The 22,169-nt window shown below is 34.1% G+C and overlaps 1 protein-coding gene across 1 annotated transcript; it reads left to right on the forward strand.

Annotated features, from left to right (window-relative positions):
* The first annotated feature begins 1,041 nt into the window (after window positions 1-1,041).
* On the forward strand, window positions 1,042-18,752 carry LOC123562329 (LIM/homeobox protein Awh-like). The gene is made up of 5 exons (XM_045354973.2): window positions 1,042-1,695; window positions 12,011-12,192; window positions 14,297-14,508; window positions 16,838-17,107; window positions 17,689-18,752. The coding sequence occupies exons 1-5, from the start codon at window positions 1,582-1,584 to the stop codon at window positions 17,751-17,753; spliced, it is 843 nt and encodes a 280-aa protein (XP_045210908.2). The 5' UTR covers window positions 1,042-1,581; the 3' UTR covers window positions 17,754-18,752.
* The last annotated feature ends 3,417 nt before the right edge of the window (window positions 18,753-22,169 follow it).

Genomic DNA, 22,169 nt, shown 5'->3' on the forward strand with positions numbered 1-22,169 from the left:
ATTTTACAGGGAGGCAAGTATTTATCTTTTGCTGATACATATATATGAGTGAGTGAGCCAGATTTTACGGCGAATCGACACAAAATATAGTGAACATTCTCAAATATTCGGTTAAAACATAGGTCCGTTAGTGGGCGGGGCTGGGGGAGTTAACACGTTGGAAATAATAATATTAATGTCAAAGAGAGTCAGAACAGAAAAAAAAACTTGGTGATATGAACAGTTGTGTCCCCAGCAGGAGTCTCCGCGGGAAGTTAACTGGTCGTGAATATCAAATAATAGCGTTCAATAACAATTTACAAACATTACAAGTGGACCGCTCTAACTTTATTTTCTCGCAATCATCATAGAAGTTCATAGACCCAAATAGTGCGAACTTGCGGCAACACTTTTGATAATGTTGTAGTCCGGACACCAATTTGAAACGGTTCACACTTAGAAGAATAGTATCTTTTGACCAAAAATATGTCTGCATAAAAGATGTACAATGTATACTAAGAAAAGAAAAATGTGAACGTAAATTTTCAAATGTAAAAAGGTGAAAATTATCCCAACTGATTTAATGATAATAAAGAAGAATAGTATATCAGAATTTCAATTGATTTGCATGTTTATTGCTTGTAATTTTCGCAGCAAGGAATAATTGTAATGAAATTTTCTTTGCCTTAAAAGTGACCGCACGAAATAACGACCGGACATCTCAATTACGAATATTACCTAACAAAAACAAATTTACCGTTATCAAATATTTTAATTTTCTTTGAAGTTTTTAAATTATCGAATAATAACCGTTACACCAGCTGCGTTTCCATGAAGATTTTAGTTTTGATAAGATTTAATTGAATGATAATGTGGCCAAAGTGTGATATCCAAATGTTAGTCGTGTCAAGAAATTTGTTCGTATTGATAGCTACAACATTGCAAGAAAAGTGATAAAATCAACAACAATAAAAATCTAGTCTTTCATGATCTTTGATTCCATGATCTTGGTCGATAAGGTGCTTTCTATGAGCGTCTATTATTCCTGAATAGATTGTCAGCGCGTGCCGTGATAAACCAATCAGTGGGCGGAATATTGACGTATTGTTAGCCAATCAGCGCTTGTCCTAACTAGCATATGCAAATATCTCATTAAAATTAAGTTGTCGTCTTACTGGGAATATTTTCTAGAAAATAGATAATCAGAAAAAGCGAAAGTTAGAGTTAAAGTTCATCAACACGTCGTAACAATTAAAAGGAGCTTTCATAAGCACGTGTGATATCAAAAGAATAAAAATAGTTTGATTAATTGACTGTACTTTTATTCAGATAAGTAGATCTACAAGTGTTGATTAAAACATACTATTTTATGGATTTATTAAAAATTGAGCAATATGCTCAATAAACATTATTTATGACAATGTCTGTTTAAATATCTTGTGCATTGATAAAAACGAAATTTAGAAAGAAAAAAATATGATATACTCAGTTGACATACTTCATCTGTCGAATTTATGTAACTAAACGAAATCGCGACACTGTGACAATACTTACTGAGATTCATCGAAGCACGGACGGCACGTGCCAAGCGTGCAAGAGGAAATGCAATTGGATATGGATTGCCATGAAGACGGTTACACGTCCGAGTCGTCCTCGCACATGGATTTATACCCGCCGGCATCCCCATCCAGAGGTCTCCCCTTCGGTTTGTTAAAGGTAAGTCCATAGATTTATTCTCACACTCATGTGCGATTACCGAAAACTCAGCATCTGACTGTCACTTGATAATTAATTGTGATTGAAACTACCATTTTAGTATATCTCTTGAGTGAATCAGACTTTCAAATAGCAAAACAGAAAGCGTCAAGTATCATAAATCAGTTATTTCAGCTGACCTAATATCTTCTATTTTACGTTGCAATTTCTACTGCGTGAGTGACTCTGTATGGGGCTGTGCTACATGTTTTAGTAGTAGTTCAAACTGAACAGGTGGTTTTGCAAAAAAAATAAAAAAAAAAAAAAATAAATAATAATAATAATAATAAAAATATTAAAAAAACTACGAAAAAACTAATTGAATCATTTTCACGTTTTAACATTATTTTCAAGAACTTACTGAACATTTTTTTTCTGCTAAATTTTACATAAATCTGTAAGCGTGCCTTCAATTTATAAGCAGATGTACGACAAATTTAAAGAATAAATTAATATGTTAAAGACAGCCTATTATTATAAAGTAGTTTAATTGCAGTTAGAGAGGAATGTAGATAAAAATGCAAGGGTGCCGTTTAAACAAAAAATAGGAAAAAATGTGTTACAAAGAAACATCAGTTGATGACTAAGGAATATGTAACATTAACTTTCAAAGTTATTGAATGGTAACAATTATAATGATAATAGAAAGTGCGTTCTCTTTTTTTTTTCTTCGTTTTCTTTTTTTTTCATTTCTTCTTTCCTACTTCTTCTTCTTCTACTGCATGTGTCCCTTAGTGAGAATATGTGAGTGATATGCCGTCATATTAAACGTATATCGAAACTATTAATTGCTTTCTGTTTGTTAACCGGCAATATACATTATCTTTGGTCATGTGGACTATAACATGACAATCAGCATACTTAATAAATGTGTCATTTCCGAAAAAAAAAACTGAAAAAAAAAATCTACAGAAAATATCTACGACTAAATATCAGTATTTCTATATCCAAACACAATATACACTCAAAGTAATGAGCAAGCAGAATGGTTATAATATATTACATTGAACTTTGAAAAATATAAAGTTCTCAAACGTTTGATGACAATAAATTTTTCGTTTTCACCCATTTCCACAGACACACAGTGAGTATGTTGTCTGTTGTCACTGGTTTTTTTCTGTTGTTGTTGTTTTCTTTTAAAAAAAAAAGGTAAAGGTTATTTGGATGTGAAGTTAAACAAACTGATACATGAGTAAGATTTTTGTAAAATATGATGTATACACATTCATGACACTCTAAAATAAACAAGAATTGTATTCAATATCTTTTACAATATGCAAATTATTATAAGATATTTATATTAACATACATACACACAGAGAGAGAAGAGAGAACAAATATACAATAGTTATAAGTACAATCACCATAGTCAAGAAACTGAAAAAAATAAATAAAAAAATAAAAATTAAATTTTTCTCTTAAGGCCGTTTTGGTAATATTTACAGACTATTACAGTCTGTAAAATTTAAATCTAAATGCAAGTTCTAATTTTAATCAAACACGCAGAAAAATAAATCTATTTGATATAGATAAAAATATTTGGAATTAAAAAAGGCAAGTGCAGATATCCACGGATACATAAATCTCTTATTGCTAGTGAAATATTCCGCCTCTTTTTTACCATTAACCCTTATCCTGCATGCTTTTCTATAATGAACTTGTCCATCCTTCAGTTTGGACTGTACCATTAACTGTTAAAATGGATGCTTACCAAGAAGATATGGACTAGATGGCAAACAGTGCAGATCTTGATCAGACTGCACGAATGTGCAGTCTGATCATAATCTACACCAGTTGCAGAGGCAGAATCAATCGTGTCCAGCATTTTCGCCACTCATGATATAGTTACTGTTGAAATTCAGACTAGGAGAGGGTTCGATCCCGAAGAAGGGTTTTAACGGACTACAATCACAAGACAAAAAGACCATATCATCATCATCAGCAGCAGCAGCAGCATCATCATAATCATCATCATAATCATCAACAACAAATGTTATAGCAACAGCGTCAACAATATAATAGTATTTTAAAAATTGAAGAAAAATAATATTAATTAACTTCTTAAAGCAACACCACCGGGAAGTCTGACCGGTGTTTCTTGTATAACTAAACACAGAATAAATGTGTATACTACCACTAAAACTGGATTTTTTTTTAACAAACGACTGTTACTGCATTACGTTCAATTACGAATGTAGCCCAACATACACAATTTATTCGTGTATGTAGTAATTCTAAATGTACATGTATTTGATTTCTATACTTGAAGTAAAATCTCTAAAGATAAAAATAGTTTAGTGAAAGACTGGCATTTGATGTGTTTAGTTTAACCTTTGGGGTTTTTCACATGCACTGAAATAATCTTGAATTCAAAAAACAATATTTTACGCAGTAATTTATAACGCTAATGACGAGTGATCTTTTATAATAGATAATTTCTTCAAAAATCAGTGATACATGTATGGACGCCGTTTTCGTTTTACTGTACGCCGTACATTTCACATGTAACGACATACAAATGGACAACTTGTTTTCATTCGCCATTAACTGGACAACCGCCGCTGTTTTTAGTCATGAAAATATCTGAAACATGTTAATAAACTTAGAATTTTTTAAGCCACTTCTAAACACAATGCGAATAACATCGGATATTTGACTACACATTCATTACAATCGGGTCGTCCCTTTCCTGAAGTGCCAAAACTTTGTTTTCTCTTCAAGAAAAAATGCTTGATAAGATACGAAGAAAATCTGCCATTTCATTTTCTTTAAAAAGAATAAAAAAGCCTAAAAATCGAAACAAAAATTCCCCCATAACGGTAACACATGAAGATAGTAACGTAACACAGTAACGTAAATTACATATCAGTTATGTGTCAGCATATGACACCGTTATTCACCCGTGATCTTCGGGCAGATTATTCTTCTAATCGAGACGGATTATCTATCTTCCAAGGATTATCTTTATTTTATATGGATAATCTTTTCTTGGATTATCGTGACACTCTAGACATGGCGTCCAGAACGGGTTTTGCGTATTGCATGTTTTTCGCAGTTTTTAACACATTTAAATACGGATTTTAAATTTGAAACTGTGACTGCTGTGTATTGTTATATGAGAAAAGATTTAAAAGAACTACATATAATCTTGCAATCGACTTTGTGGATAGTGTAATGAAGTAGAATCCGAATATCACTTTTTGATTATACGACTTTTTTTTGCAATTTGGCAATTCGTGCCAAATATTTGCCAAATGTTTTATGATAAAACATACAAAAATTGAAGCCTTATAATGGCATTGTTTTAAATTTGACTACTATATCCTTGTTTTAAGCTAAACTATGTAATTTTTTCGTTATTTCATACTTTCGATAACATAATTGATATCTCAGATATTGTGTTTGAAATACTTCTTAGAGCACGAATTATTTTCTATTTTTATATCCATTATTTCTGATTACCTGCATTTATGGTTCTGACTGTACAAGTTCGTGAACAACATTGAAAAATATTACATTTTTAATCATGTTATACTGCATATTCTTGCTATATAACCCAAATTTAGCAGCTCGCGCTTATAAAAATGCTACATTACAAACTCTGACCTCCTAATCTTTTAAATGAAGTGTGTGATTGGAGAGGGAGTAGGGTGAGCGTAGGCTTTGGGGAGGTGTGGAAATGTGCAGAATTCTGGCTATCGACAAGATAACCCCCTTTTAATTTTCAAACAAACCAACCAACAACTTCCCATAAACAACTTCCCATCTAACCAACAACTTCCCATCCAACCAACAACTTCCCATCCAACCAACAACTTCCCATCAACAACTTCCCATCAACCAACAACTTCCCACAATACTTCCCCCAAACTTTCCACCAACAATCCATCAACCAACAACTTCCCATCAACAACTTCCCATCCAACCAACAACTTCCCACCAACAACTTCCCACCAACAACTTCCCACCAACAACTTCCCATCCAACCAACAACTTCCCACCAACAACTTCCCATCCAACCAACAACTTCCCACCAACAACTTTCCACCATCACGGCTTTGAAGTCTTCTGCTGTTATATCGTGAATAAGAATATATACGCGGTGCCTGGGGATCGAATTATTGGCCCCTCGTTTCAAAGTTTTGTGCTCTTCCCACTGAGATAACCGAGCCGGGGCAAGAAATCGGGTTGGTATCTGTCTACATTGACAATTCTATTATTTTCGCTTAAATTGTTGTGACCGTTTATGGATTCAGGGACCGTATCCACTAACTTTTTAAGTCTAAATTATAAATTTACACATGAAAATGCTATAAATTGTTTTTTTTTCTATGTCATATTTGAATCAACATATGTGTTTGATATCATTAGGCCTGAAAAATTCAGTAACTGCTACTGATAGCACAGTGAAATTTCAGCAGTTGGCCTACAGCTTTATTATAAACAAAGTAATTGCAAATTGATTACATGTATTTCATTTTCCTAAGCCTAAGTCTAAATTTTAGCCTATAGACTTTGATGAAAATGAAACCAGCTAGAACAGAACTGAACAGAACAGAACAGATATTACCGGCTTGCAAAGTACATTACCACATACATACACATCTTAACACAGTCGCGATGATATATTACTAAAATGTGAAAGTAAATTACAGAACCACGTCTTAAAAACTTTACTAGTTAACTATCTCTTAATTAATTAATTCTAACTAATAATTTTTTTTTATTCTTTACAGTCGAGTAGTTTGGGCAGTTTAAATCGGCTGTTCAGATTAAAGGAAACAGTAATTTTGCTACATAGCAGTTGAAGTAGTAGACTATTTGCAGATATTAAAATCTGCCAATTTTAAAAATCAATTACTTAAATCAGCAGTCCGCTTTGAGTTGGCTGAGGCCTGAGGTTCTTTTGGGCACACTCTCAACCTTATGTGGACAACTTCTGATTGAGAAACAGTCACGTGCACACCGCATTATTTTTTTATGATGTATCGAAATCGAAACAGCTCTAGTTTGTCAGTTGCGCGATCTTCAACATACTTCTACGACAAGAAGAAAAAAAATCAGCAAGTCTGAAGATGGCAAACGTTTAGTACACTGATAAATATTAACCTGACAGACATAAAAAAAATAACAACATAATTATGTCTAACTTAGAAGCTTCGAGGAAATGAGCAAAATGAATTGCGATGTAAATTAAAGAAGTCCAGTTTCATTTTGCATTCATTTTATTTTAATTCTTATTGTCACGGATCTTTCTCTTCTGGCTTTTTTTCACTTATTGAATGAAGCCTTTTGTATACCATACCTACACGAATGTTTTATCAGTTTGCTTGTATCTTATTTTTTCATGGCCGCCACCGGTTGTTCATATGAGCCGACTCCTCCAGACGAACTTTGGCTTTCGAGGACAGTGTTAGAGTCAGGAAATGCTCTAAATACAGAAGCACGCGCGATCTCTATTTAAAGTCGCATGTGAATATACCCGCTAAAAATTCATTTGGAGGAGCGGGATGTCGAACTCGCAATCTCTGGTTTCGCATTTCAGCTTCTTATCACTGGACCAGCGGGTGCATTCTAAATACCTAGCAAGGTTCAGTTGAAAACAGTCACGTGACCCGTTCTGCAAATACCCGTTCTACCTCTCCTTTCTCCCTCCCGGCCTTCACACTGGATGAAATAAACATATATCGCCAATACGTTCTACATCAAATTTAAATTAATTTGAAATCATAAAACTACCGCTAACGGGCATATTGTATTACTAAACAATCTGCTACTTCCATATAAATAACATCATTTCGTGAGACTCCTGGACGCTCGCATGTCGACAAGCCTTTGTATTTTGCCGCGTTTATGTGAAAAGCCCATAAAACGTCCCCGAGACACGAGCAACGTCGCTTAATCTTACATCTATCATTAAACTTAAGTGCGTTTTATAATAATATTTTCCGACGATTTTCTTCTTGAAAGGTCCCATTTCCTTTTACACGACGATTTCGTGCATGGAAGGGATAAAGCGGTGGTTTTGGAGAAATCTCTACAATTCTTTCGAGTCACATACTTAAACAATAAAAGTGCTTTACGAGTCTTTACAAGTGGTTTAAACGTATTAAATACGAACAGTTTAAGCGGTTTTCTTTGTTTTAATCGTTCAGGATATATTATTACTTCCGAAGACATTTTGCACTTTCTTTAACAATTAATCTTAAAAGTTGCAGGGCTTTTATGAGGACTTGTACACATCTTGATGGCGTTTTTTGATCCTCAAAGTTTACCTGAGACCTCCACATTTTCTAATATCATAAAATCGTGCTGTTGGGTTTTTCAGCTGCCTTTTAAGTATTGTGTTACACCCACGTGATGATAAAATTTGCACTTTTCCAGTTATTCAAATATTTTAGTTCTTTTTATATCAGAATTTCAAACAGGGTAATTATAGTTTTTTAAGTAAGCCCTACAAAATTGTATGTATTAGATTTTGAAATTTTGATAAAAAACTAGATCTATGTCTTCAATTATAAAATAGAACTTAAAGAAAACATTTAACAATAAATTGACTAGGACAAAAATAATACGATAATGACACATTTTAATATGATTAGCTATCAGTAATAGATTAAACCAAAACGTATTCCTGTTTATACGCGCATATATTTTTTTTCAGATTTGGACGTAAAATAATTTGACTAACTCTCTTCCTGATTTTCTACGTATCAAATTGATATTTGAGCCGCGCCATGAGAAAATCAACATAGTGGCTTTGCGATCAGCATGGATCCAGACCAGCCTGCGCATCCGCGCAGTCTAGTCAGGATCCATGCTGTTCGCTAACGGTTTCTCTAATTGCAATAGGCTTTGAAAGCGAACAGCATGGATCCTGACCAGACTGCGCGGATGCGCAGGCTGGTCTGGATCCATGCTGATCGCAAAGCCACTATGTTGGTTTTCCAATGGCGCGGCTCATTTACAGTATTTCATTTTTTTATCGACAGTCGGCGACGCTCTGCTTGAATCCTTGCTAGACTGGTTACCACTCTCTGAAATTCCGTTTCTTTTAAAATAAAAATCCAGCTTTTTTACGTATAATTATAAAATGGCTTATCAATAAGATTTTGCTTATGCATGAACTTGTTTCGGAAGTAGTAAAAGTAGGAACACTGCTTTCTAATTTAGGCGAAGTAATGCTACACAAAAGATATTAAGCAAGGGTCTATGAAACATATCATCGCTGTTTTGTTTTTTGATTTTTTGGTTTTCCTTGTACATGTAAATAATCCTAACAAAAGTTACTTCATCGAAGTTGGTCATCGTTTCAAATGCACAAATGGTTTGTGAAAACAAAGCTAAGACTGTTTAAGTGCCACCGTTTATTTTGAAGAGATACTTGTCACAGGAACTAATTTCATGTCATCAAATACGCGGTCTGTTTTTCTTTTTCCTTTCGTGATTCTCCATCTTCTTCACGCCGTGTTCAGTATTCAACAATGCAATCTCCGAAAATTAGATTTATCCGAATTCTATGAACATGCAAATGAAGGATGCTTGAAACCAATACAAATTTCAAATGATCAACGTACATATTTGGCGTCTGGTTTTTCATATAGATTTCTTGGACAAACTGACAAATCTGAAGTGAAACAAGTCGCTGATTCTGTCATTTCGATGTTATGAAAATGTGATTTTACCAGATTTTTATTTCAAAACCGGAAGTTGCCACGTCTTGCACGGAATCCTATGAGCATATTTAGAGACAGACCGGAAATGTCTCTTAGTATCGCGTCTTTTGGAGCGCGTGAGCCTTTATGCCTTACGACGGCGCAGATTTTGTCTCGGTTTCCGGTCACGTGACGACACGCGGAGATTTCACGAGACAACGTTTTCTTTGAAACGTTTTTTTTCTCTTCCATAATCCATTAAAGGTAAAACTGTGAGAACACATAAACTCTATAAGCCCGGAAATACATTACTGCGACACTATTGGACTCGAAGGCGCTTTTATCTTTTTGAGAGAAATGTCTTAGAACGGTATGATAACGGTCTGAAAATATGTCCGGCCTTTAAAACGACGTTAAAACATCAAGATTGTCACTACACTGAAATGCGTTAATGCACGAAATGTGTCTTAAGAAGGAATGCATAAGAAAACAGGAGAAAGAGAGATTGTAAGATTATACTTAAATTACTGATAAATACAACATTAAGACGTAAACATTTTGTTCTCCAATACTTAAGTAATACAAACATTCCGCTTTGATCTTCGCAAGGTTTAATGTCATGTATCAATTGTCTGTAATTATAGGGTCTTACGTGAAAAGAAGAAGAAAAAACTCGCAATTTCCACGAAAGTCAAAAATCCCTTCTTTTAAATATCATTTTACTTCTGTATATGAATATTATATTTTTAACAAAGTATACATTTAAAACTTCATTAAAACAAAAGTAATATTCAACGTATTTATTATTATTATTATTATTATTATCATCATCATCATCATCATCATCAACAACAACATCATAATCAACTTCGTATTCGTCTTCTTGTTCTAGTTTTTCTTTACCACCATTATCATCACCAAATGTCATTTTAATAAGGTTTTTTTATGGATATAAGTACAGGTACACACGACAAGAAAATACAAAAAGCTTAAAATACAAAATAAAAAGAATATAAAAAGATGCAGATAGAACTTGACAGATAGATTGAACAATTAGTTTATTCCTCCGATATGTCAGTCATGAAACGTCTTATGGATGTTTCATTCCAGATTGTAGAACTTTTAGAAATCATGAAAAGAAATTTTAATATTTTTACTAAGTCTTTTTCATTGTTTTAATGGATGCATTATAAAAGTAAAAAAAAAAAGTTAATTACCGGAACATTGACTATTTTCATATCATTATCAAATTGATATTTTAGCATAATTAATTAGCAGTATTTCGTATAATATAATAAGACCTTTACAAATCATTTCCTAATTAATAATGGGAAGATTTTTCGGCAATGATTCCCCACTTTTGGAAACCGTTTCCCCGCCCACATTTGTTATCAAATTGATCAATCAAAGCGTCTATGTATTCCCTAAGTCCCTTGGCATTTTCATGATCGATAAATCGATGCTTGAACACTGGCACGTGCCGATAGTGACAACTACCACGCCAAGTTACCGTTCTTTGTAGTTCTTCACCAGATGGCGCTATGAGAACCGCCCAGTAGGGGGCACTCGGTAATGAACTTGGGAACGCCGTATTGAGTGGCGGAGAACGGACTTGTTCCAGATTTTTTGTCAATTTTATTATATCCCTTGATTGTTCTGGTATTTTATTCTGTGTTCTCGCGAGAGGAAATATTGGGCGAGAAATCAAGTTTACATAACAAGTTCAACTTCAAAAGTATTTGAAAACTAGCCGTTGACACCTTTAACAAGTAACACAATCCCGAGAAACACAGAAAAGACGCTGATTAAACAAATACGTAGATTAGCAAGTCAAATGCATTAACTAAAATATTTATTTCCAGCATCTGTTGAAATACAACAGTGACAAAAGTAAGAATAAGTGAATAACACGATTTTTTGTTGCTTGTAAATTTCTTTCTAAAGGAAGTTATAGACTTCATAATTTCTAACATAGAATTTGAGTTACAGCGCATTTCATTGCGATGATTTTAGTAATATTACTAAAATAAAAGTCATGATATTTATTTTTTCGATTTCTGTCTTTTTGAATTTTGAAGATATACTCCATACTGTTTGAATCGACATTCGCTTAGTAATATATTGGGCATACATGGCATGAGGTATAATATAAATGTTTAAACGAGTTTAATAAAGTCAAGATGAAACTTGAGACACATGTGTAATATTCTTTTTATCACGTGCTGTTGAAATATTGAAATTTCTCCTTTCTATACCTAATACAGACTAATTAAAACCGACCAACGTCTATACTTAAAACGAGATCAACGCCAAAATGTTAAATACACTACACTAGTGCACTGCAAAACATATTATCTGACGTTATTTCACTTCCAAGCCTTCAAATATATTATAAAACGGCTGAAAAAAATGCTTTATTCTACTGCGACGTTTTAGTAGCTTTGATATTCGAAAACTGCAAATTTGAGTTTAAGTGATTGGTCGCTTTTTTCTTACTGTTTCGCTATATTTCTTCTCTGTTTTCTTTCATTCTATGAATTTCTCATTTTCTCAATGTTTTATTTCTTTTTTGTATATAACTACACGTTGCTAATACTAGTATGTCCTTTTTAAATTTTCAGACCGATGACGACATATGTTTCGGCTGCGGATTACACATTACCGACAGATTTATTCTCAAAGTCAACGACCAATCTTGGCATGTGGCTTGTCTCAGATGCTGTGTGTGTCAGACCGCCCTTGACCGACAGACCACGTGCTTTATCCGAGAAGATAACATCTATTGTCGATTGGACTATGCTAGGTATGTCGCCATACAATGGAGTTGCTCGAAACTTTATGGACATGCAGACAGCTTTCTGAAAAATAAAAAAAAAAGTGAAAAAAAATAGAATGAGAATCGAACATTAATTTTAAAAGATTTAAGCAAAGTTATTTAAGTTTCGATTAAAATCCTGCCTCTTAAGCAGTTGAAGCCATTTTGGGAAATATGACATTATCGCTATAACAAGATTAATTACTAGTAATTAAGATATAGTCGTAATTAAGGTCAATGACCCGAAATGAATATCGGCGATTTCCGTTCAATTACGTAATCTCCGAATGCTATTTCGGCATTCTCCGTAAGTTACATTAGTAGAAGTTTAAACATATCTATTTCCAATTAGAAATGTACAAACTGACATAAGTATAGTCACAGGTTCAACAAAATAATCAGGTAAGGATCAGAATTGACTTATTTTGTTAAATTTGGGTTAAGAAGACTGATTAAATGATTTTGGAGTTTTGTATATTTTTTTAAAGTAAGAAATCTGAGAGATGAATTTCTAAACCTTTCCTCTATACTAATATAGTGTACCAGGATTTTAGAAGGTGATATGCCTGTAGGTAAAAACAAATCTTACACGTTGTAAAAGTTGATGGGCGTCCGGTGAGAGGGTGGGTGTGCTTGCAATGCGTCGAACACTTTGGATAAGAACAGAACATATATTTATTCCGTTTTTTAGCATTATATATTTCATTGTCGTATAATACCAGAAATAAAAACTATGTAATACAAGTACTTATTGTGTTGGATATGAAGGAAATGATATTTTCTCTAATGGGATCCTATCATTTACCTGATCGGTCCTACATAATAAACTGTTCCATTTATTCATTTGTAATGTTACATACATATTATAAACAGAACATAGCAGACAAAATGTCACAATGCACTTATAATTCTAAAAGCATGTCAATGTAATTTTCAAATAAATCGGAATAAATGCATTTGGAGATCGCATTTGTTGCACATTTTTACGAGGTAATAAAACATTTATGAGATTAATATATTCGTCAAATATTTCTTATTTTATGATTTCAAGCGAAAACTTAAATTTTACATTCTGTAATTTTAATTTTGATAATAAACCTGTCATTTTTAGAAAATAATTCAGCTTCTTCAGACTTCTTTCCGACATGTCATAAAACGAGTGCAAGCCATCGAAAATTCAGCTGTAGTCACAATATAATATATATTCTCCTCAGCGCGAAAGTATTTTATTTGTTTTTGTTTTACATGCAGTAACCTTAGTTTCGCGCTGAGGCAACGAAGTTGAGACTCAAAAACTTTAGTGGTACAGCGTCAAAATGGTCAAAGGAATGTTCATTGTCACTTTCTTTTCTTCTAAACGATTTTTGTTTGTTTGTTTTTATTAAATCAGTGGCGCTCTTCAGTAGTGAGAGATTTGCTCGATTAGTATTCTTGTAGAGAACATTGTTCTCATTGATCGGCTATGACACTTGGTTACATCGACGTTATGGAAATCAAGTTACACACACCGTTTAGACCCTAAATTAGCCCCAATTTACGAGACTAATCAACCTATAGAATTGCAGCCTTGTTAGCAAATATCAGACGAGAAATCAATTTGTCGTCTGCTTTTGTACAGATTCCATTCGCAGCGCTCCGGACTTGGGTCCGTGGAGACGCGATGAATGAATACATCATTATTGAATTATTTTTTGTGAAAATATAAAACTCTTCTATAATATGGGAGCAAAAAGTTTGTTTATCCAAATTTAAGAAGCAAAAAATTTTAGTATAGATTCAAACATTTGATAATTACTAAACGTTAATGTAGTTCCAATCCTTGAAAAGGCATTCCTAAGACAATGTTCGAACCTGAAAACTATAGAAGATCACAGGTTTGCGAGAATGGGAGATAGCAAAATCTACTTAAATCTATCATGAGAGTTTACTATAAATAGAAACTAAATTTAGAACAGGTAGCAATTCTTTAGACTAACTTAAATGTATGTCATGTTTAAAAAAAGTTTTATTCGAAATTTAGGAGTTTGAATTTTAACGTTTAAATTAATCAGGGAGAAAAAAACATCAGAGGTGCTTATTTTCTTTTCTTCAGGGAATTCGGTGCAAAGTGTTCCAAATGTTACCGTTCGATACAACCTACAGACTGGGTGAGGCGAGCACGTGATCACGTGTACCATCTCGCATGCTTTGCCTGTGACTCGTGCAAACGTCAGTTGTCTACGGGGGAGGAGTTTGCTCTCCATGGTAACAAAGTGCTGTGTAAACCACATTACTTGGACGTTCTAGAAGGTGGCAACCATAAAGGTAATAATAATCTAAAAGCATCCAAGCAGTATATTTTGCCCTCATCAGGTATAAAAGCCAGATCAAAACTGGAAGAATCTGCTGTTTTTGTTTTAAATTCGTTACATTTTCATATCTTATGAAATGGAACCGCAAAATCTGGGCTATTAATTGCTAAATGCAGCATTTATTTCATGTTTCATTGCAAAGACAACCCTTCAACTCCCTTGGTATTACGCGCTACGATCCCTGCGTTTCTGTTGTTTTATCCGCCATCTTGATAGCGGCGCAGTGAATGATAAATTGGCTTTTGATTGGCCGATAGTGAACTTCATAAAGCAAGTTCAGAGATAATAATTACATAAATTAGCTATAGAGGCAAATTAAAGTGTTGTAATTTGTCAACATTTGGCTTGTGGTTGTGTCACTTATGACGCTTGTTTACTACTGGCGTGGATTAAAGACACGGACGGCGATCTCTGTTTAAGATAAGATGCTGTATCCCCTATGTGTCCGTAGTGTGGTTGGTGGTCTTCAAACACCTTCATTTGCATTTAAATTTCCGAGAAAAAAAACAAGTTAAGTCGATGTCGGGAAAACTAGCAACATTAGTATGCAGAACAAACTTGAAATGGTATTTAAATTAAAATTGAACATCAGTTATATATCTATATTATATGATGATACTATACGCTTATATTAGGGGCCATCGTGGCCAAGTGGTGTCGCTGACTTCAATCCGACTTGCCGCACACCGATGCGGAAGGTCGGTGGTTCTAACCATGCGCCCCTCCGTGATGAAATAATACACGGTGGGGCAGCTGGGATTTTCCTCCACTCGGTGTCGGTGTGACGTTAAACCCATCAACATATTTAATACTTATATACTGAGTAGTCTAGTTTTTTTTTAGTGAAAGTCATTTTCGTTTTTTTTTTGTTGCGTTTTGACCATTCAGACTGCTATTTTATGTTTGACATTATGTCGTGTGCACATTTTTTAGATTCCTTGAAAAAGAATCCAGATTTCTTTTTGTCATTTTCTAAAATTGTCACACTGCAGGTTCGCATTTAATACGCCCACGTCTGTCATTTAATACATTTTGAGATGATATTTACTGATAAAATCATTACATTGATACCATTTTCTGGTAGATATGTTCCTATTTCTTATTTCTCTGAAATATCTGTAAACCCCGGCACAAGCAGTATTAGATCTCTAGTCGAGTCGGCCTAAAGGCTGAAAGCCTTTGACGAGGTCCTTGCTATCAACGATTCTCTAATGACAAATACACAGTGAGGGATGTAGTTCCATTAGATTTCTTCAAACTTCAAACAGTTCACTGCATCAATGAAGTTAAGTTGTTGTCAATTCCTTTGCTTTGACCAATATACGATGAAATCTGTCATATTTATGACTTGTAATTCGTGCAATTCTCGAATGTAACTCATTAAGAAATAATTGTGCATTTTAAAACTGCGCAGGCTTACAAAGCTTGGTAACATCAGCGAATGACAAAAAAATAGTTCCAGCAGGGCTCCAGATAAATGCGTATTAGCGTAATTACGTATAGAAATAATGCAAATACGCCATGTCTAATAATTTTCTAAGCGTATAAAACGTATATAAAATTACAGAAACGCACACAATGCTTTTTAAAAAACAAAATCTGAATCGTCTGGATGCGTTAGGTAACATAGCCGATCAGCCTTAATTCTCCCACATTGAACGTAAACACGCATCGTATGATTTCTATAAACTTTGCGTGGGTTGAATTTTGCAGTCAGTAAACGGATAAATTATCGGAAGAAGAAGCTCTTACTGGTTTGTTTAGTTACTACTGATATTAAAAATGATTTCAATTCTTATTTTTCGAGAAATAAACAAATCGGCGAAACATTAAATTGTATTTTCTTGTAGTTTTTGAAATCGAAAGTAGATCGTCTATGTTTGGCGAAACGAAACAACTTTTTTATGAAAAGATTTAAATAAGAGGTAATTTAACCGTAAACTTCAATGTCAGATACTGCCAATTGCTGCTAAATGTCTTCGTATCATCACAATTTGTAAAATATATTGTTCAAACTGGAGAAAAGTGTAATCGTATCCGGATGTAATATTTTGGGTAAATATCGAGCTGTGTTATGAAATTTTAAGAAAAAAACTAAAAACAAACTGAAACTGGTAGACTATACTGTCAGTACATCAATCATTAGCCGACTCAGGCCATTCAGGCCTTTGATATTAATATTACTTTCGAACATTTTCTTTTCCAATTTTTCTTGATATTTTCACTTTTTCTAATCATATTTCGGTTCTCATATTGGCTTTCCTTTCTGAAAATATTTCCAGATTCCGATTCTTCACAAAAGACAAAGACGAAGCGAGTTCGGACTACTTTCACCGAGGAACAGATTCAAGTACTTCAAGCCAATTTTCAGCTAGACTCGAATCCAGATGGTCAAGATTTAGAAAGGATAGCCCAGATTACTGGCCTCAGCAAGCGCGTGACTCAAGTCTGGTTCCAGAATTCACGCGCGCGTCAAAAGAAGCAGCAACAACAACATAATGGGAGCCATTCGAGTCCTGGATCGTTGTCATCACAAAAAATGGAGCTAGAAGGTATAAACTGTTTAAGGTCTTATTAAGTGTTTCTTATGAATGCGCTGACAAATGAGATCTAAACAATGTAAATATTTTCTGCACGCACTTTCTACTTTCTACTGCTTTGTCATTTTCGTCAAAAATATTGTGATCTGTATATCTGACCAGCAAAATTGACCGTTTTTTTAGTTATTAAAATCGACCGTTTTTTTTTTTTCAAAGTTTAAAAGTTTCCAATTACATCACTTTATTTTTTTCCTTTTTGTGGAATAAACTTTCCTTTTAGATAATACCTTTATCTCCTTGCTAGGAAGAATCAAAATGACTGCGGGACTTAAAATTATTTCTTTTGTCCTGCATTATCTAAATAGTAGAAGCCATTTTCTGTTTAAAATGGAGATAATGTGCACTTATAAAATAAGAATGTTTTATATAGAAAGGGAATGAGGAATGTCCGAATATTTATCGCCTTGTGAAATGCATGTGCCCTTTCTTATTGTTGCCAGAGAAAGACAATGCAAATATTTTAATATTTCGATTATTTTTCGTTGTAGTAGCTTTTCCCTGACGTTTACCAAATTATTTGATTCTATTTCCAGTTGAATGCCACTGGGGTAACACATCCGACAGCCAGGATAGCAATAATGTCTCGTTTTCAGACTGAGCATGCGCAGTCACGTTACTTAGACACGTGCACAGTCTAACCAATATGGCGACCAAGCACAGTAAAATGTCAACCGCGTCTTGACCTTCACGGCGCTTGTGGATAGTTGTAAACAATTACAAAAACACTAACCTTTGTGCACTTTAGCAATATATGTTGAACAGACAACTTGAAGCAGGCTATTGGAGGACACATGCATTAATGTTGTGTTTCGACCTTTTCGTCGGAAAGGCGCTCATCGCTTTGTACACGATATGATGTGCATATAATGCGAAGGGAAAGCTCGGATAGCGTTGAAGACACACTCAATTGAACATTTACATTTACTTGTACGAAAATATCTTGTGTTTCGAGCTTATAGTTGAAAGGAAAAACTTCAATGCATTTGTTTGCTCCCTGTGCGACACGTGAGAGAGACAACATGGAGTCGTATGTGTTAAATACGTCAACATATTGTTGTTTTTTTTTCGATCTTTTTGCCTCTCAGTCCGAGGGAAAAGTATTCGTTGTTTCATTTAAATTAACCGAGAGATTACATGTGCAGAAAAGGTAGTTGAGAACAAACGGATATCCGAGGACATTCATTCATATTTTGAGGGTTTTTTTTTGTTTGTTAAAGAGCGATGCAAGTTGCTTTATTTGTGTTTAAGACTGGGCTATATATGGAAGATAATATCTACAGCATTATCATCTGGCAGCCACACTAGTTTGAAGATTATCATTATGGTAGTACATGTACATTGTGTTAGAAGTTTTGTAGTTGTAATCAATTGTTATTTATATTCAATGGTACAAAGATTGTTCCTTTCACAGTAAACAAACACTTATATAATGATTAATCAATTTAAGATGTAATGGAAACAAAACTGGAAGGTAAATACTATTTGGCAAAAGGCACCCTATGTGTCTGATATAAGTTTTAATTCTACACAAGATGAGACGAGATTAATGCACGAAAATGTACGAAAGTGTGTCTTTCTTCATGCGAAGCTGTAAAAATTTTTTTTCACTTCATTTCATAAAAGGTAGGCCACATGCAAACTTTACAACACAGATTTATTGCTGTGTATTAAGACATTTCCTGTTTTATTTGAAAGGATATCAGTTGGGCTTTTTTAACGTTATTCAGATTGAATAATGTTCTGGTTTATGATCAATGATCATGTTGTATTATAATTTCAAGAAAATGACCGGTTCTGAATGTAGTATATAAAAAGATAACCTGTTTTAACTCCATAAAATTACCCAACAATCAACCAAATTTCTATATCAGCAATAAATCATCATTTACATTCATGTAACACGAAATCGATTTTTTTTAAACTAATATATTTCCCAAATAGGAGCGAACTTTTTACACACCCTTTACATTAAGAATACTATGCTAGTGGATCTGATCGTTTGTATGAATCCCGCCGAGTTCCGATACATTTTGTAGGAAGAGTAGCGGAACCGTCGACACGTGATTCTAAATGTCTACGCAGAAGTGTTATTCTGCTTTTATTACTTACCTACCTACAAAAAAGTAGTTCGTCAAACGGATGGACTAGGTCGAACACTGAATTGATGCCAGGTGATACAAGGTGTTGTATAAACTTGTTTGCGATTGCGATGGAAATCCAGGGCAATAAAGTAGTCCGTCAAACGGACCTATATTAGAGCAATACGGATTGAGAAAGGACAGAGCCGAGAACAGCACTCTAAAGCTTATTTTAACAGGAGAGTGTGAGCTGTGCTTATTTAGGAGTAACTCTAACCACTTGGGACACGTCAACTGGTACTGAATAAGTTGGTTACTACATACCTAATCGTAACTTCCGGCTATTTGTGCTAGTAACTGGTTGTAGTGCAAGCCTGCGTCTGTTGACATGGGGTACAATGTTCTGTTTTGAACACTTTTGTTACTGTATAGTAAGGTTTATAGTAATAGCATAATTATATATACAATGTATGATGAATTTACTTTATTTTCATTGTTGCAATAGTGTGAAGTGTTGATTGTACTAAAAATACGAAATTATTACTGAATACAGTCTTACTTTTTATTTGAGTCCGGTTCTCTGAAAACTGTCTTGGTCGGATTATTATTTACTTTACTGTTGGGACTAGAAACTTCATTTTATTTAATATTGGGACTAGAATATTCATTTTCAATTGTTAAAAACACTGACGACATCAAAACGGTTCGTTTCTTATGTGATCCGCATCTCTGACAATACCTTGCCGTCTGTCTGTCGATCTGTCCGACTCGCACATTTCCAAACCCAAACTTATCTTATAAATGTATGTTCTATTTTTTTATCACCCTAACAATGTTAAACCTTGTCATGCTGGACACGATTGAGTCTGCCTTTGCGATCAGTGCGACATCCGTGCAGTCTGATCATGATCTGCACTGTTCGCCATTCAGTCAGTATCTTTTTGGTAAGCGCCCCTCTTAACTGTTAATGGTACTGTCCAAATTGAAAGATAGACAAGTTCATTATAGAAATTTAGCAGGGTTAGGTTAAACTATGAAAGCATTAAAAAGCTATAAGAGTATTACTTCTGGTTTAACACTTGCATTTGACAGATATCTGGATACTTCAACAATCTAAACCAAAGAGAAAAGCTACAAAATACATGTACAATCATGTATTTCCAAATTTATGTAAAGGGAAGTAATAAAAATTTTACAACCTGACATTTCTGATTAATTTCAATGCAAATCTTTGACAAATACAACACAAGAGTTGTTATATTCATATCATTCTACAAGCAAATGATTCATTTTAATCCTTATGATACTGGACAAGATTGATTCTGCCATTGCGACCAGTGTAGTTCATGATCAGACTGCACGGATGCACTGTTCGCTATTCAGTCAGTAACTTTTCTGTAACCACACCTTTTAACAGTTAATTGTAGATATCTACTGCCCAAATTGAAAGAGGGACAAGTTCATTGTAGAAATTTAGCAGAGTAAGGGTTAAAATGACTGAAGAACCAAGATAGGGAAGATAGATTGAAAAATACCTCCAGTGTAAAAATGACATGCACAAATTGTCATTAGAACATAATTGTGTACATGATTAGATGTTAAAGTTTCGGACAAATCCGTTACTTGATAATCATCCTCAAATTGGACTGGACTTAAGATCCTAATTTTCAAAGTCTATTATAGAATCATGCGGTCAGAAATAAATTATCGTATTATTTTTCTTCAAAAATTTACCTTTTGCCTTTAGCCCATCAAATATTTAGTATTGAACTATAGACCAGTCAATAGCACAAACTATGGACCGGTCATTTATGTATGGAGTCAAGTAATAAAATGGGGTTATTATAACAGTACCTTGATCTGGGCATCGGATGACAAAATCCCAGATCTTGCTACTGTTATAATGACTCTTTATTATATACCTCCATCTTTCTGTTTTTTTGTTTTGTTAATGAACGAAATCTTCAATGTTTATCGATGTTAAAATAGAACTTAGTGAATTTTTATGTGCGCTATTTATAGAACTATGTCAGGTCATACATATTAACGAAAGTAGTCCGGCAACATACAATACAAAAGGTACAATACGGATTTTTTCTGCCTGTTCATATTTGCTTGTGAAATACAAGCCGATTTTTTTACAGAATTTGTATGGGTATATAATAAATATTATTATTGTTCCTGTAATGTACATCTGATGGTATGCCTGTTTCGCAGGAAGATTTTAACTGCACTATAACATATTGTGATTATTCCGAAAAATAACGTCAGTAAATCTACCTATAATAATTCTGTCATATCCACTAAAATCGAGGGCCTTTTAGTGCTCAATATCAGTACTTTATGGAAAACCTGTTATTATATTCTGTTGCCATGAAATTATGTCGTTTTAAGTCTCCGGAAATTTCATACGTGACATATTGTGCTTACGGATCATTGTCAAAATTATAGCTTACGGTTACTCACCCGAATTAAATGGCCCTCTTTGAAAAATATTATCCATGTAAATTAAAGGATTTGTCGACTTGACAGGGACGAAAGCTATGATTTATTCTCGTGATGATTGATGTGATCGATATAAATCAATGAAGATCGCCGAGATATCCAGGTAATCAAATTCTTATAACACGATGCTGGTGGCTTTATGAAAGGTCCATATTAATCCAATAATTTTGCTTCACTACTGAATGACCGTCCTTTTGATTTTTTCATTACGTGTACTTCAATTCAAAATCAATTACAACAGCAAGCCCGGCCCTCCTATAATTAAAAAATGCCGAATGGTTCGCGGAGAGAGTATGCATTGCAGTAACGACCTATGTGCATGTTTAGGAGGACGTAGGGCTTCGATAAATGCATCCTGTTCCTTTTTTTTTTTTATTACTGCGGAACTATAAACGTCAGTAGTTTACCTGTATAAAGTAGTTCAAAAACGT

The sequence above is a fragment of the Mercenaria mercenaria genome, chromosome 15 (genome assembly GCF_021730395.1).
Source record: "Mercenaria mercenaria strain notata chromosome 15, MADL_Memer_1, whole genome shotgun sequence".
Classification (NCBI taxonomy): Eukaryota; Metazoa; Mollusca; class Bivalvia; order Venerida; family Veneridae; genus Mercenaria; species Mercenaria mercenaria.